Raw genomic sequence first — 18,149 nt, forward strand, 5'->3', positions numbered from 1 at the left:
GTGGCGCATCTCCGGCCAGCGGCTTGTAACACATGTGGCCACTCTGCTGCTGGAGCATCTCAGAGAAATGAGTGCAGAAACCTAATTGGCTGTGTTTTCTTTCCCTTTCTGTTTCCTTGCAGTGTTCGAAGGGTGATGATGCTCCAGTAATTTTCCCCGCTCCATTCCTAGGCATCGCTTTGCTTTCCTTTCGGGGAAGATCGTTCTGCTTGTGATCCTGCTGAGGAAAGACACTCCGATGGACTTACACCGGGCGGCATTCAAGATGGAGAACTCACCCTATCTCCCCAACCCACTGGCCTCCCCAGCACTGATGGTTCTTGCCTCCACTGCCGAAGCCAGCCGTGATGCTTCCATTCCCTGCCAGCAGCCAAGGCCTTTTGGGGTCCCTGTGTCAGCAGATAAGGACGTGCACATTCCCTTTACCAATGGCTCATATACTTTCGCCTCCATGTATCACCGCCAAGGCGGGGTGCCGGGAGCATTTGCAAACCGTGACTTTCCTCCATCCTTACTTCACCTTCACCCCCAGTTTGCACCCCCCAACCTGGACTGCACCCCGATCAGTATGTTGAACCACAGTGGCGTTGGGGCTTTCCGCCCCTTTGCATCCACTGATGACCGGGAGAGCTACCAGTCAGCCTTTACACCGGCCAAGCGCCTCAAAAACTGCCATGACACTGACTCACCCCATCTGCGCTTCTCGGACACTGATGGGAAGGAGTACGAGTTTGGCACCCAGCTCCCCTCCAGCTCCCCTGGCTCCCTCAAAGTTGATGATACAGGGAAGAAGATCTTTGCTGTTTCTGGCCTCATTTCTGACCGTGAGACCTCATCCAGTCCCGAAGACCGAAGTGATAGATGTAAGTACCTCTGTTGACTTGGTGGTTCTTTAATTGTGCCTTGTTGAGATCCGCAACAGGTGATTGCCCCAGAGTGCTGTGAGACTTGCTGGAGGCAGAGGCAAAGCTGCTTTTCCTGCCTGCTGGTTCAGCCATGCAATATTGCCTTGTTCTTCCAAAAGGATATTGACAGATTTTAAGGTGGGGTACTTTCCAACACACAGCTGGAGAGGTGAAGTTGACCCTGCAGAGAGCTGTCCATGCACCAGTGTGAGGCTATAGGTGCTGGTACAGGTATGTGTGTAAACAGGGATGCAGCTGGAATGTGTAGCCAGGACCTTTCCCAAAGTTTGCAGCAAGCATGTGCCCCCTGCTTCTTCAGTTTCTTTCTGATCTTTCCTTCATGCACACCATTCTTGGAGCAAATGCATTACCAGCCATGAGGATTCATACCTCAGCTTAGGACAAAAGCACCTTTTCCTCTGATTAACTGAAGAATATTGTTGGCCACTGAGGGTCCCTCTTTAAGACAAACACAAATTGTCTTTATGATTCAATAAGCTGTTGCATCATGTGCTTTCTCTGCTTCCCCCATTTTGGTGCCTGTTGAAAGGTGATGTGCCCTTTTTCAGGCCAGTGATTGGACTGAAGGAACCCAGTCCACTAGTTCATGACTGTAACTCCCTGTTCCCCCATCACCTTGTCCCTTGTGGAGTTGCCTGCACAGAGGCTCAGAGCTGTCCTTCATGAAGGGCAGGCTTCCAGGCTTGCAGAGCTGGGAGGTGACCTGCCCTGGGGAGTGGTCTGGGGGCAACAGAGCCTGGTACTCCAAGGAAGAGTGCTAACTTAGGATTAGATGGTTAGACTTTTCCTGTAAACCCAGACATCTAATCAAGGAGTGCGTGGTTTGCTTTTCTCATGGGCTCCTTTGTTCTGTTGAATATTATTAATAGAAAACAATTTTATTATTGTTGTTGTTATTATTATTATTACTTTTTTTTTAAACAAAAACCTGCTGCACCGTTTCTTCCTCTCCCTTTCAGATGTGATTTTTCTTCTCCCCTTTATGATACCAAGGAGAGTAATAGAGACATTGTGGCTCTCTCTCCCCTGTCGGCGCTGCTTCCTCAGGCTGTCTCCTTGAATTAGGCACTGTGCTAACTTACCGGTGCTAAAAGACATCTGCCTAAACCCAGCGTACCTTTTCAATAAAAGTCATCATAAAATCAACCTGCCTTTTAAATCCATCGCTCTTTGGTTTTGAAATATGCTGCAAGTGTGTCTTTTATTGTCGGCGTTTGCGAGGGTAGGACAATTCCCACTGATGGCAGGAACTGTGTATTTCTTGCAGTACCAGTGTGATCTCTTGTGTTTCTCCCCCCTCTCCTTCTGATCCACCCCCGACTGTGCTACATTTTGTGTCATAAGCTCCTTTCATTGTTAAGCATCTCCTCTCTCTCCTTTTGGGTCTGTAGGGAAAGTGGCTGTAGGTGGGAGCGCATGTGGATATGTGGAAGCTGGTAATATAATTATCCACGGGGGAGGCAGGTGAGATGGCAAGGCTTAGAGACATCTTTTTTGATGCTCTTTCCCTTATCGATATAACCTGGCTGGGAAAATGAAGCTTGCTCCAAAGAGTACTCCGAGAGATAGTGGCGGAGGAGAGGGTCCGCTGGCTAAATGAATTTAGAGCACATCAGCTGCTATGGATCTTGCTGGCAAAATCCTGTCAGATACCCCATTTAAAAAAGTAAATCTGTTAAATGAATTAGACCACATGGAGCACAGCTGTGGACAGACAGACGCATCCACTTCCATCGCTGTGCCTTGCCTTTGCCAAGAGCGTGTGCCGGACGCGGGTCTGCTCCTTCTGGGAGCAGACGGGGCTTTGCACAGACACAGGCAGGCTGACACTGAGTGCCAGTGCTGCTGCCAGTGCCGTGGCAGGGGACTTGCCAGGGAAAGGAAGCAGAATAAAAAACTTCTCAGGAAGCTTGGAAAACTTGGGCAGAAGTGGAAGGTGTTTTGTTGCATTTTTTTGTTACCATGTTTAATTTCTCTAAGGTGCTTTTCTGCATGGTAGAGCTGATCAAATGCGGTATTCCTAATACATCATCAACCTTAAATTTTTTCTGTAACTACCAGGATGATGCACACTAAATATGTCTGTTGGCTCTGTATCATATTCCTTTCACATATAGACACTGCACCACAGAAACTTTGCTCCATTAAGATGGCAAGTTTATTTGGTGTGTTTGCTGGAGGCTGAGACCAAGTTGTGGAGCTTTTAGAGGATCCTAATGGTCTTTGATGCTGGCCATCAGAAAACAGAAAATTCTGAATTGAAGAATTTGAGAGACCACAGTTTGTAGATAGAATGGTGATAATTTTTTTTGCATTAGCATTTACAGATATATTTTTGAAGTTTCTGTAGGAATGTGTACTTTGGGGGTTTGTTGTCTCTGAGAAGTTTTGTGGGTTCCTTGTGTAACTGTTATATATAACCCTTTGTAAAAGCTGCCTGCTTGTGCTCCGTATGGAGCAGGTAGGTGGCTGTAGCTTCAAGGTAAAAATGTAATTAGGCTTTTCTACAACTGCAAGGAAAAATTGTAAAATTTTATTAGATAAACAACACCTTCCCATGTCTAACGGGTGCTTTTCAGGTTTACAGAGCTTCATAGTTTCGGCGTGTTTTTCAGATTGCTGTAAGGATTTGTGTTACATGGAAGCTGAATTACTATTATTGCCCTGCGTGTTCCACTGCACAGGAGCCTTTTTTGAATAGATCATTAAAATATTAGCTTCACCGTATAGCTTAAATGGTGATTATCTAGAGAAATTCTTCCTCCTTTTCTGTTTTTTTTTTTTTTTTTAATAAAAGGTGATAATTGAGCTTTACTTTCCCTGAAAAATAGGTTTTTGCTTGGAAGACTGTGCAAGAAAACAAGGATCAAAGTGAGACATTTGCATGTCAAAGAGTGTTTGGAAGGTGCTTATTTTGTCCTCTGCAGCGTGACAGGAAAGTCTCAGCCTGCTTTCACCAGTGGAAGATATTAGCAGAATTCAGTAAAATTATTTGTGATATGTTCTGCTGTATTCCAGATTAGCACCTGGCCCCATAAGAAATGTGTTCATGCAGTAAAGGTTGCTCAGCCTTTTGCATAAACCTTTCCTTACTTTTAAAGCAGGATGATGCTTGGACCCATACCCTGCATCCCACAAAGGGATAACATCTTTGGGGTGCTTTTGGGTGGGACTGCACTCTGTTAATCAGTAAATTGGGCTGAGATGTCTGCATTTAGGTAAGTCATCTCTTGCTGTACAATGTGAGTATTTAGGACATCCAGAGTGATGGAGTATACAGGGAACATGTGGAAAAGTGGAGCCTTTCCAGGGATAAGCCAATGTACCATGTACTGGATGGCCCCATTCCCTTAGGTGCTTGCTGAGAAAAATAATGCCATTTGTTAAAGTTTAGGAGCTTCTTGTAAAGCATGTGTTAAAGGCACTGGAAGACGTATTTTATGGGTTTGCTTTAATAAGCGTACAATAATTGAGATTCCTAGAAGGAGTGGAAATAAATGGCACGTTCCTTTCTGCAAAAGAGATCTATAGCCCTATTTTAAAATCAGGGGGAAAAAAAGAAAGATTCCTGTTTTTTTACTTCTAATAAAATCTGTCTCAATGTCCTTCAGTCATAGTACCCAGTTCCTGTGGCATTGCTTTCCCGCAAAGTGACAGGCAGAGGTCATTGCCGAAGCCAGGTGCTCCTGACAGAACTGGATCTTATCAGAGCAGAGACCTCTGCCATCCCTGTGAGGCAGCCCATGCCCCCAGCCTCCCTGGGACCACAGAAGATGGTTTCCCATTACTGTCTGCTGCTTGGTCTCCATCATGTGTTGTCTGTGACTAGTGGTGGAGCACAGACCAGTGTGTGAAGGTGATCCTCTATATCCCGGCCACTGATTCAGTTTTCATCCTTTGGCCAGAGTCTGGCTCTCCAAGTCTCATTTTCCCTGCTCTTGCCGGTGGCCATTGTCCAGCTCCTGCTGTGCCCAGGGGATGAGCATTTGAGTTGGGAGCAGACTGGGATCCTTGCTCATCCCTTGGGTCTGCTGAGTGTTGTACAGGTGATTATATAAACGTTATTTTGATTACTATTAGTTTTGATAACCATATTTCACCTTAGGCATAGTTTGTGCTCCAACTGATTTCTTTTCTGCAGGAGAAGTTGTGTGATGTATTTATGAGCTCTTTGTTCCACTCTGGGGTTTTGAAGAACATCTCTAGCCCAGAGTTAGTTTTCCTTTTGAAACAACTGGTTTGTTATTGATCAAATGTAAATTGCACTTCAGGTGATGGACATCAGGGCTATGATGACCACAGCATGAATTCCTGAATAATGTGGTGCTTTGGAAATCATATTGAGGGCTGTCTGTGCAGTCACTTGCTTGCTCAGACGCGTTGGGATTTGTGTTGTGACCTATGTAGAGAGCTCTTTGTGTCCACGTACATGTTCTGGGGGGGAAGAAGGTTTGTTTTTTGTGGTGGAACAATGGATTGGAGATGGAATGCACATGTCCATACGTCCATCTCTCACAACTCTTCCCTCTGGGATGCACCACTTCCAAGGATGGTGAAATTTGGTGTCTAACATGAAGTGCTGCTTTATTGCTAATCATAATCAGCCACAATTAATAGGAAATGGCAAATTTCACTCAGTTTATGAAATAATTAATTAAATAGAGTGGAACGTTTCTTTCTGTCGTGCAGTGCCCTGGGTGATGTAGGAGTGAAGAAGCAACAGTGGAATTTTGGAAGGGCTGGGCAGGCAGGTGGGCAGTAGCATGAGATGACGACCATGCATCCATCCCTGTTGCTCCACCAAATACACACCATCCTTGTGGAGTAAAGCGTGCTGCATGGAGGTCTTGGAGCACGCAGCAATCACCTCCTTTTCTGGCAGCAACCTTCCCTCTCCCTCTGCAAACTGTTGCCGAGACTCCTTTCCGTGCTGTTCGGCTTAATTGTCTTGTCGGGATAAAGAAATGTTTGAACAGTTAAAAGTGGGGAAGGGCTGGATGGGAGCAGCCCCTGCCGGCTGCGGGGCCATCTGGCCTCCCTTGGATCTGCCGGTCTCCAGTTTATATTTCTCTTTCTGTTATTTGGGGCTATCTGGCGCACTCGGAATACCTAATCACCATGGTGAGAGGAGGGCTAGGGCTGCCTCCCCCGGCCTCCCCTTCCCGTCAATTGTCATGCAGAGCCCGGCCGGGCGCTGCTCCTCGCAGCCCGCTCTCGGCAGAAGGATGGTTTTTAATTGATCGTTTGAGGGGGAGGGCTGGGGCTGTTTTCTCCTCCAAAATGTTTCCCCGTGCAGCCGCTGCCATCCGGCCAGCCTTCATGTCATCTCTGCCATGCCAGAGATGACTCGTGCCTTCTCTCTTCCTTTTTGGACTCCCCGGGAGCTGCTGTAACCACTGTCTTCGGAGAGCTGAGCAACACCGAAATGTTCTATTTATTCATCTCCTGATGGAGAGATGGGCACGGATGCAGTAAATATTTATCGCTCCTCTTTTGCCCTGTGTGCCTGGATGCTGGCAGGAGGGTACTTATTGTACAATTGCAGGGAACCCCCCCCCCCCCACACACACACCTTGCTCGGTATTTCCCATCAAAACCGCGTCCCCCCAAACCACTGGCCAAACCTTGCTTTTCGAGAAGGAATGAATCACATTAAATCTTCAGCCCCATCGATCAGACCCGACTGCTGTCAGAGGATTGCGGCAGGAGAAGTGCAGGCAGACTTGGCGGCTGCCGTGCTGTGCTGGGGATCGGGAATCCTGACCTGGGGCATGGCTTGGAGTCACGGTTTCCCGATCCCTAACGGGGGAGTAGTGATACCTCCCTCACAGCGGAGCGTGCCGCTTTGATATCTTCTGACAGAAGACGCTAGGCAAGGGCAAAGTATTAGTATTATTAATATAGTACAGTTAGTAGAATATTATGAACTATTATAAATCATTACTACTAAACTACAGTTATTAAAGGAAATGACCAAAGTGCACTTTGTGAGCCAGGATCTCTGACAGTTAAAACATTGTTTTATTATTTTACTTGCTAACTTGCAAAATTCAAAAGTTAGCAGCAGTTTCCTGGTTGACTGGTGGTAAGTGCATAAGGAATTGTGAGAAGCAGGGGGAGGGCGAACACTTCAGAAGGGAGAGAATAGGCATTAGTGTCTCTATGATTTATTTTTCTTTCCTTGATATTTTGAAGGTCTTGAAAGAAAGAGGCATAGTCAGACATGGGCCTAATCCTGCTCTATAGGACTGAAAGTGTTCAAGGCGACAAATCTTAATGTTTTTGGAATTCTCCAATGAAAAAAATAGAAGAGAAGGTGTTAGTTAATCGCTTCTGGTTGTTATTTGTTTGATATCATTTAGAAAAGTCCCATTAAATGCTAGCAGCAGATTCATTTTTTTCTCTTTGTTTGCCTTCCAAGGAGTAGAAAACAGACATAATTATATTTTACATGAGACTGTAAGATTTCCTCTCATCTCTTTTTTCTGGCTAATATCTGCAGCTATAAAATAAATTCTTTTTGTGCATACATGGTGCTAGACTGAGGTAAATAACTGTCATCTAAGATCTATCTAACTTTAATCTGCATCAGGAGCACTATAGAGAACTGTACCCATTCGTATAATATTAAGCTTTATTTTTGTTATGGATTTCTAATGCAAATTCATAGTGGGAACAAAGTTGTTTCCTTTTAATACCATATTCCAAGAAAAGCAGCCACTGATAGCAAATTGTGATTATTTTTATCCTCTGGTTCATGTCACTGGTGGTTTTCTATCATGTCAGTGTGCTTGACAGCCTGTGAACCTGTGAATGTTTCCCCCTTCTTCTTCAGGGTGGAATAGCAGATTTGGGGACTTTTGAGGACATTTTTCATCATATGCAGAGCAGTTGAAATTCTTCAGAAATAAAGGATTTCTATTTGGGAAATTTAATACAGGATCAGATTCCTGCACATCATCCTCTGGAAAAAGGCATGTGTTCCTTTGTAAATCTACACATGTAAGCTGTGTATGAATCTTTCTCCCCGTTAATGAAACATCACTTTTTTTCCTGCTTGGCTTTGCTGGCCTGAGTGTAGAAACTCACAGGTGACAGACTTTTGGGACAAATTCATCACCCTGAATTCAGGTTTTTTTACAACTGAGTTATTTTTCTGTTGTTGGTCAGGTATTGGGTATTTGCTGGCCAGATTGACCCAGCCCTCAAATCAAGGAAAGCTCTGGCTGAAAAAGTACTACTGGGTTTGGTACTATCTGTATCTCTCCATTTCATTTGTTCTGTCTTTTAAAAACATGAGGGTGGTTGTGATAATCTGGGAGTTCTTCTTAGCCATCGCTTTCTTCTCTCCTTTGACCATGTGCTGGCATCTTGAATTGCAGCAGTGGCCAGAGCAACAGAAGAGGGAGAAAAACAATGTTGGGGAGGAGCAAAGCAAGGAGAGATTTATTGTCCTAAATGCAGATAACATGGCAGGGAGTCCTGCTGAATGTAGAACTGCTTGTGGAGTTCAGGTGTGGGACACTTTCATCATATTTTTCCTCACTTGAGACATAATTTCTAATCAGTATTGCTTTAAAACTTTCCCTTTTTTTGCTAACTTCAGGCTGAGAGCAGCTTTTGCACTGAACTGCAGAGCAAGAATGTGTTTTATACTCTTTCTTGTGAATCCTGGGCTGCTCTTAAGTGGGAAAAGGAAGGCACCAAGTGTATCTGGATGTCTCTAAAAGGAAGAGCTGGAAAATGAGTCCTTGGTTATCCCCCAGCAGCACTGATTCTTGAGAACTATATCTCACCAGAGTAACCACATTAAGTTTTCAGTTTAGAAGGACTCAAGAGCTTTTGTGCATAAGCTTTTCTCAGGTGCAACCCTTCAGCGTTGCCTAGGCTTTCTGGAAGTGCAGTGCCACAGTCCTGGACAGGGTGAGGCTGGCAGGACAGATCCAGCTGCAGCTGCTGGGCTGGCTGGCACAGCTGGCTCTCCAAGGATGGGCTTGTTCTTTGGGAGGCAGGTGAAGGCTTCGTGCAACTTGTATGAAAACTAAATCAGAAAGTGCTGAAATCAGGGCAGAGCTCCTGAGGTGAAGCCTCCCTGTGCCTTCCCAAAAGCAATTTGTTTTGTAAACAGAGTAGCAAGTAAAAGGGCACTGCCATTTCTTTCTACTGGGATTTTTGGGACTTTGATTTAAATTAAGGTATTTTTAATTAAAAAAGACTCAACCAACCTTTTCATCTGATTTTTATATTGTTTCCCCGTGCTTTAGGAAACAACTTGCAAAGCCATTTAGAATGTGAAATTGTCTGTCCTGTAGCATCCCTCGCTATCAGGACGCATAGGATAATCATCCCTCATTGCAGAGAGCCTGCTTTGGTGGTTGTGCAGGGATGGGAAGAAACCTGGTACCAGATCACAGCTTTGCCTTGTTCTCCAACCTGGTTTCCAGTATTGAAGATTTCTTTAGGAGTCAGTCCTGTTCAGGGGGATGCTCCACAAAATTTCCTACGGGAGGCCCCATGCGAACTCCCATGTTGTTCAGGAGGTGATGCAAGGGTGTTTGTGAGTGAGAGAGGAGGAGGGTGAATGGCACCCTGGGTGCTGCACCTCTGGCTGGGTGAGTGGAAGCCTTATCAGGGTGGCCTGGCTGTGCTACAGCAGAGCTGCCCCACACCCAGCCCAACCTTTGGCCTATGCAGGCTAGAGAGAACCTTGTCTCCCTCTCACTGTTTGCAGTGTGGGGAATCTCACAAGGGCCATCTCATGATGGCTGTGGATGGGTGGAAATCCTGGGAATTGGATATCAGTGCAGGTCAGAGAGATCCAAACTCTGCAGCACCATCCAGGGGGGTGCTGCAGAAGTTCACTTCCTTCCCTTGTTTATTCTTCTGATTGCAAACCAGCCTCACTTCGTATTTCCAGCACTGTAGCTGGGAGATAAGCCTCTAGCAAAGTCCTTAGCCAGGGTGGCAGCTTTTACCTCCTGAGCACTTGTCTTCAGCCTCCCTGAGGAGGCAGCTTGACCACTGATGCTTTTTATTTTTTATTTTTTTTATTTTTTTTTCCTGGGGAGATGAAGGTGCAATCAGTGACCTGGATAACCCTGTGCTGAAAAGGAGCAAAGAAACTTAATGGTTACAATCAAGAAGTTGCCAGCCTGAGTGGATTCATACATCAGGAGGTGTCCCTTAGACAAGAGAAGGGGAGAATGGCCAGTCAAACTCTTACAACCCTGCTTCTTTGCCCTGAGATTTGCACTTTGCTCAGCATGTAGTCTGTACAGGACAGCTGGCATTGCCCTGCCAGCTCTGCTCCTCGGGACTGGTTGCTCTCATCTGTGCTGCTCCTTCTTTTCTGCTTATTTAGGTTCGTGCACAAAAGTGTTGCTCTCAAAGAGCTGTTTTGATTATGGAAGGGGGGAGGTGATGGGCAGCCTGCCTTCACTCGAGATTTGAGGCTAACGTTTTCAGGGAAGCTGTGGTTGAAGGCGCTGGGACATTCAGTAATGTGGGAAGCAGGGCATCTGCAGGCCAGAAATTTAATGTCAGCAAGAGGTGTTAGAGAGAGTGTGAAGTAGAAAAATTCTACAAGTTATTTCTGTCTTAATTTGGCCAATGTGTTGTGTCCAGTCCCACATTTGGTCCAGGACTGAAATAAGTATGATGATATTTGGATCAGGACTAGGATATACTGGAAAAAGTAAGCTATGAAAGTCTGCAGATCTCTGTCTCCATTAGCCAGAAGTAACGTTCCCACCATCTCATTATTTTCCCCTCTTAAAATGAAAACAATGCGTTAACTGTGGAAACAGGGGAGGATTGTATTAGAGCAAGACAGAGCTGGGCAGAGAGAGCTTGCATTGGCCTTACTCGTGTGTAACAGAGATGTTGTGGGTGTAGGAGCCTGGGGAAGCTGTGGATGGTGTGGTCCAGATCAGCTCCCAGGTTTGTGCCGTATCTCAAGGAAGAAAGAAATTAAAACAAAACAAAACAAAAACCCCCCCCCAAAAACACTTTACCTTTGGTCATCTCTTTGGGAACACTGCGAGGACACAATGTGTGTCTCCCACCTGGACACCCACCCTGGGGTGTACACACATGCTGGTGAAGGCTGGGGAAGGTTATGATGTCAATGAGAAACATCTGTGTGTGTGTTCTCCCAGGTGTTGCCAGTTGTGTCTGGGTTGTTAGCTGCACCTGGGTAAAGAAGAAAAGGAAACCCCCGGGTGGTGTGATGGATTTTGCAGAGCCTGGAAGGAGAAGGCAGTTAGACAGTACTTGCTGATAGTCTTTCTGCTATGTACTCAGGTGGCTCACTGACATTTGTGTGATCCAGGACCCACATTTTTTTGCACCTAAGGAAATGTGTCATCAACTCATCACATACCGATTCTTGTGTTGCTCTTTTCTAGCTTGACTGGTGGGGGGGTTTTGAAGATGAAGGACACAATTACTGGCAGAGCTGAGCGTGCCTAATCCTCGCAGCCATGCAGAGCAGGAAGAGGGAAGGGCTGCCTGGGCAAAGCCCTGAGCATAGGTTGTGCTTGTGTTGTGGACTCTGTTGACCTTGGACAAGCAGAGTAATTTCTCATCGTCTGTATCTAATGCAGGGATTATGATATTCTCCAGATGAGGGTGGTTGTGGTCATGTTTTGTAGTGCCCAGATCCTTGAGCAGTGGTCATAACTGTGGTGCCTCCCCCTGCGTAGGGGGAGGGATGGAGGCTTGTTTAATAAACATGACAAATTGGATTTCTTTCTGAGGAAACAATTGCCAAAATGTATTTTTTAATGAAACTTGGATGAACAGCTGAAAGTGGTGGCTAGGAATGGTAGAGAAAGAATTGGGGGTAAAAATTTGGAGTAAGGTAGATAAAAGTGAGAGATAAAAGAAATAATGCAGGGAAGGATGAGTAATCAACATTCTTGGAGTGAAGCGCAAGCTCTGGCTTCCTTCCTGAGCAGTAAAATAAAATTTAAAAAAAAGTCTTTAGAACAACAAAACTCTGGACGCGCTGGTTTCCTTCCTGACAGGCCCAGCCTGGTGGTGTTTCGATGAGTCCTCATTGGCAACCAGGGCTGATCTAAAGATGGGGGGGAAGGGAGAGGGATTTAACTCCTTGAGCTCTGCTGGAAAAACAAAGATCTCTTGCTTTGTGTGGGTGGGTTCCTTTTGCCATTGCTGGAGTATGAACAGTGTTCACTGTGGCTCAGAGATCTATCTGAGAGGCGATGGGGTGACAGGGTGATGGGTACATCTACCCAGGTGCTTGGTCATAGTCAGATTTTACAAAACGAAAGTGAATATTTTTAATCCTTGTGGACAAAATTCCTAAGTCTGTGAGTGGTACAATATGACACAACAGCAGCAGTGAGCAACAGGGGAGTGGACTGGTGACTCTGCAGTTGCCATCTCAAGGATGCTCAGTTTACTTGTGGCACCCAGTTTATAGTAAAGTGCTGCTCCAATCCCTTTTGTCAGCATGTTTCCTGGCTGGGAAGGAGCTACTGCATGCAGGAGAGCCTGTCGTGCCCCAAAGGCTCTAGGCAGCTTGCAGAGAGCTGGGAGTATGGGAGGAGAGGCTGTGTGTGTGCAAGACAGGTTGAATAGCTCAGGCAGAGCTTGTTTTGCAACTAACTCTGAGCCTCGCCGCTCTCTGCAGGGTTCCCCTCTCTGAAAGGTCGAAGCTACTTCTTAATTCTCAGCAGCTGACAAAATATTTATTTTCAGGTACTTAAAATATTATAATTTGAAGTGGAGTCCAGGCCCTGGCTGGAGCTGAGCTTTTGTACTAACAGCTTCAGTGAAATGCCTTTTTCCTCCTACAACTTGCCAACAAATGCTTGGAAAATACTTGTGGGACAGTCATCCTTTTAGTGAGCAGATCAAGAAGATTTGAGACTTGCCAGAGACTTTCAAAGGACAGGCCAAAGGTTCAAGTTGTTGCCAGTTCTATTTGTCTTAGCCTTTATACTTACTTTTGTGTCATTAATTTCATCAAATGTCTGTGGGTAAAAGGCACCCAGCAGGCTGCTGCTTTTGCTGAGCTCTCTGGGTGTACTTGGACACCTCTTGGGAAATAAGCCCACCTTTTTGTCTAGGGAAAGAGATTAATCCCACCACAGCTGTGGCAGAAAGAGGCTTACCCACTAACCTGACACAGAGACAGCTGAGCTTGGGGGGGGGGGGGGGGCAGGACACTTCTGTCTTCTCTGCAGCCTTTTTTAACTGGTTGTTGCAGAGACACATGAATAGGAACGCACATATAAATGATGCTACCTTGGTGGTACTGTACCTACAGCACGTATAGAGACCTACAAAAATAAAATGCCACAATTGGATTTTCTGGAAGTTACCGAAATAAGAGCTCAGCAAGAAGGAAAAGTGAGCAGAGGCCAGGCAGAAGGGACCTCAGTGTCCTGTGTCTCGTTCCTGACCCTGCTATTGGGTCCTTGGGTTGATTATCTATGTTTTGGGCTGCTGGCAGGTTGTACTGTTGATTTTGGTAGGCAGGGCATCACTGTTGAGCTCTTTGCAAGGGCTTTCCTTGCTAGATTAACAACTCCTCTCCTGGGGGCCATGCAGCAAAAAAAAGCAGGGAGAAGGCTGTTTTCCCAGCAGGGTCCCTGCAGGCAGAGCTCTCTTGCCCTTCTCTTGTGCTCTTGTCCACAAACCTCTTTCCTTGGTGCTCCCTTCACTGCCTGCATCCTGACAGATGCTTTCCTAGCCTTTCTGCCCCAGTGCAGACAGCCAAGCACATTAATTTTTCGGCAGAAGTGTTGTAATAATTAGGCAGCTCGTCAGAGGGTTCAGCAGTACTTAACCAGATGTGAGAAGACTCTTCTCATGGTCCCTGCTCTCTCTCTGGGCTCCAGCCAGCTGCCTTTTCCCGCCTGCTCAGGTTGCCTAGAAAGGGCTGTAGGAGATCTCCCGGCTGCCCTGGTTCCTCTTGCCTCTCTTCTTATGTTAAACACTCATTTGTAAAGGAGAAAGAGGGAGGGTGGAAATCCTTGGGCTTTTTTGGGAGAAGAGCAGCAAAGAATTAAAAGCAGACACCTGCAGCGCTTGGATTTGAGACCTCCACCATTAACTCTTCCCAGGCTTGTGGCCCTTCTTTTGGTGCCAGCCAGGGACCCATGGGGGGATGCAAGGGCTGGAGTGGGTGGTGCTGCTATCCGGGGCTCTAGACAGCTCCTTGTTTTGTATAATCTCCATCAAGTTTTATGTATATGTAAATATAACATCTTTTTATGTGTGTGAAGAAAATCTCCATATCCCCTGCCTCAATTTCCCTCCCTGCCCTATAGGGACGATGCTATTTCTCTGCCCTCTGTGCTCTATAACCATTTATACACAAGGCAGTAGTAGTATCACTAATGTGGTTTTAAAACTAGATTGTAGTAAACTGTGTTGTCTGCCTAATCCATATTAATGACAGAAACTGCTGCAGACAGGATATTGGCCTGGATGGCCCTTGGATTAAGTCATTCTGACAATTGTTACATTTCTATGGTAAAGTTTTATAAATACACACTGACACCATATATTATGCTTAAGAAAATCTATATACGACCTATAGGTTTCTGGTTATAAAGAGAAAAAAATGTATTAAATCAGCAAGACCAAGGGAGCAGACAAGATATAAAAATGATACTGTATTATGCTGGAACTTATTGAAAATCCCAGTGCATCTTTTTTATGTAAATGGTAAATTCTTTTCTATGTTCTGAATATGTTTCTTAATGTGTGTCACGTACCAGAATAGTAGCATGAACACAGTTGCAAATACGGTGTGTGTTTTATTGTGAGCATTACACTGCATAGCACAGTGAGGGTGTTGAATGCTGCAGTCAGTTATATACAGCTGTAAATAGGAGCTACCTGCTGTTCTGTATACAGCCAGCTGCATATTTATTAGTAAATACCAGTTTAGGTAAAAGAAAAATAAAACAGGAAGTTGTATGAAAGACTTCAAGGCTTAAAACTATTTTGTGCAAAGCTCCTGGGATCCCACTGCAGGGACTGGTCCAGCATTTTCCACCATTAAGTCTTTTCCATCTGATTCTTCTAGCTCTGTGAATTTGAAAGCCTCTTCTGAACTCCCCCTGCTCATCAGTTTGTGGAATAATTCATCAGTGTTCCAAAGAAGGGTAAAGATTGGGTTTGGGGCTGGAGAAATTACGGGTTGGCTCCTTCCCTGGTGTAGCTCCAGCTGAACATATCGAAATCATGGAGTCACAGAATCACTTAGGTTGGAAAAGATCATCGAGTCCAACAATTTACTCAGCAGTGCCACATCCACCAATAAAGTATGTCCCCAAGTGACACATCTCAATGTGCTTTAAATACAGCCAGGGGTCAGAGCCGCTCTGATGGGTGAAGTTCCAAGGACTGGTGGCTCTGGGCACATGCAGGGCACGTGTCACATGTGTGTGTGTATGTCACATTCATGGCATGGGTGGCCGCTGCCTGTGGCAGGAGGGCCGTGTTGCGAGGGTAAAACAAACCACAGGTTTTCTGGGGTGCCTGGGGGCTTTCTGACTGACAGGCACTTCTCCGGGAAAAGGTATCGGGTCCGAGCATGGGATCCCAAACGAGCGATGGCTCTGAAATACCCGAGTGTTTGACCTAGAGGGAGCTCTCTTACATGAAGAATGAGACTTGGCACTGCCTGCCCGAACTGCTTTTAGCGTCTGTATTTTCAGCAAACTTCTGCTTCCTGTGTTCTGCCAGGTCCTGTATTTCCCTGAGTGATGTACAGAGGGCTGGAGAAGTCCTCCTGTGGTCCCAGCTGTGCAGGGGCCAGAGCCAGAGCCACACTTGTTCTTCAGAGTTTGCTTCTTGTGGAAGTTGATGGAGATTTCTTCTGGCAGTAGAAGTTGCTTCTAATTTTTTTCTCTCAGTAGCACCATCATACCTCACAGATAAGTCATGGCTCTTGGTGTGCTTGGCACCTGCTCCCTGCTCTGGTGGGAGGAGGAATGTCTCCTTCGTGAGGAAGGGTCTTTTGTTGGCAGCCTGAATCCAGAAACTGGAGATACTTACGTCATGGCCCAGAGTGGCTCAGTTTTTCCCTTTGGGTCTCTCCTTTTAAATGGCTTAATATCCCCTCACTCTCGTCGGTGTAAGTTCGTCTGCCTGGATACAAATCCATAATGTTTTGGATATCAATGAACTGGTATTTTTTTCCCTGGAACCTGGGATATGCTGGAGGTGATACAGACTGGTGATGCCAGGGTGCTTCCCAGTGCACAGGCAGATCTGGCTCTGACCAATTTAATGTCCTTGAAATCCCACCAGCCCTGCTCCCAGTGGGTATGGGAGCACCAAGCTCCAAGACAGCCTGTCTCTGGACATTGCAAAACATCAGTGAGGGGCATGATTGAACTGACAGGAGGCTCACAGCCTGCTGTACCCATTGGAGCAGGACAGAGGGGATGTGACTCTCCAGAGGCTGCAGGTGTAGCTCTGCACCTCCAGGCCACCCACTGACTTAACAGAGTGAAAGAAAAACTTGCTGAAATGCTGGGGCAGAGGTCTTAGAGAGCCCACAGTGCCTGACAGCTCTTAGAAAGAGGACTGAATAAAAGCAGGATGGTGCCATTCTTTCCTGGGTCCAGAAAGCTGCTATCTGGGAATGGTGGGTCCAAAAGAACACCTTCATGATGCAAGGGTGAGGGTGGAGGGATTTAAAAAGTAGTGATGCTGCCCTATTCCTCCATCCCATTTCTGAGCAGTCCAGGTCCTGATGGGGCTGGGTCCAACCTTTCCAATACCTGGCTTGTGATCCTTTGGCAGCCCCAATGTCTGGTGGCTGGGTTGTTTTAAAAGAGAGCTGCAGAGAAGCTAATCTGGGAGGGAAATTAAGGACAGATAGGGTGAAGTAGCACCATTTTTCTGTGGGTGCTTTTTTTTTCTGTTGAACAAAGGAGTTTGGGGAAGGAAAGGGTGTGTGTGAGGGTAAGGAGCTGAGTGGTGGTTAAAGGGGGCTAAAGGGAAGAAACTGAAAACTAAAACACCTTTTACATCTAATTTTTAAAGAAAGGTTTTTCACTTACATTTTGTGGGCTTTCATTTTGTAGTCTGGTCTGTGTCTTTTCTGTAGTAGGCAAGGAGTGTGAGCAGCAGAGGTGGGAGAAGTTACTTTGGTTCATACCCCAAATTTGCCTTCAAAAATGCCAGAAGAAAGTGAGTAGGATTAGAATGAGCACTTTTCTTGGGGGTGGCTTCTTGTCTCTGTGTCTCAGATGGCAGTCATTCCTTCCCCATCTTGTTGTCCTTGCTTTGGTAGCCAGCAAACCATACCTGAGCTTCCATGATGCCCTTCTCTGACTTGGCACAAGAAGATTATGGGAATCTGTTACTTACAAGGCTGTCTCCCTTGGACCTCTAACAAGATTAGGGGATGCTGCAGAAGAGTGAGCCAGGTGAGTCAGCACAGCCAGCTTTGGGATCTCAGCAAATGTGTTTGCATGTCAGTAATGCCCAGGCCTCTCCCCATTTCATTTCTGCCTTCAACAGAAGGAAGCCACTCAGCTTCCTTCTGCAGTACAGCTCCCATGAAATTCAACTTTCTAACCCCAACCCTCAGAAATCCTGAAGCAGTAGATACTAGATATTAAACTCTTGCAAGAACCTTGGTGAAATGCCTGAAGTACCAACTATGGATGTCCTCATTCAGCAGAAATGCTTCATCTTCTTTTCCTTTCTCCCTTGTGGTCATGGGTTCATGGCCCAGCTGGGTTGTTTGAGAGCCTGGCTAGAGCAGTCTTTTTATTCTACATCTAAATTTCTCGAGAATGAGTTCACTGTAGGTCTCTGATTTTTGCTCAATGCAAGCAGCTCTCCCTACATGTTTCACCTTGTACAGGAAGCCAATTTTATGTTTATGAGTGCCAGGGCAGGTTGGTGGATCTTCTGGGAATAGAGCAGGTCATGTGTAGGGTGATGCAGAGACAGCTTTAGGGGTGCTGGTTTCTCATCAGCAGTTCCAACTTCTCACCAGCTGTTTGGAATTAAATTCTTTGACTCCTGAGAAATTTGTGGGAATCCTGAAGGGTTAAAAACACCTGGTCAGAAACAATCCTGACACTGGTGTACCTCAAAATACATACTGAGAATCCTGCACATACCTACACACATACCTGTGTGTCCCTAATAAAGGTATATCTCCAAATGTGGGGGCAGGTGGGGGATGCTGAGTGTGTCCTGAATGTGCAGAGAAAGGGG

The 18,149-nt window shown here is 45.9% G+C and overlaps 1 protein-coding gene across 3 annotated transcripts in view; it reads left to right on the plus strand.

The window, feature by feature from the left end:
- The first annotated feature begins 238 nt into the window (after positions 1 to 238).
- The window catches only part of RNF220 (ring finger protein 220), a 211,820-nt gene continuing 193,909 nt past the window's right edge, over positions 239 to 18,149 (plus strand). For all 3 annotated transcript variants that reach the window (XM_062497111.1, XM_062497112.1, XM_062497113.1), the window contains exon 1: positions 239 to 863. In XM_062497111.1, the coding sequence (XP_062353095.1) occupies positions 239 to 863 (625 nt within the window). The remainder of the gene's footprint in view (positions 864 to 18,149) is intronic.

Source organism: Cinclus cinclus, chromosome 8, assembly GCF_963662255.1.
Source record: "Cinclus cinclus chromosome 8, bCinCin1.1, whole genome shotgun sequence".
NCBI lineage: Eukaryota > Metazoa > Chordata > Aves > Passeriformes > Cinclidae > Cinclus > Cinclus cinclus.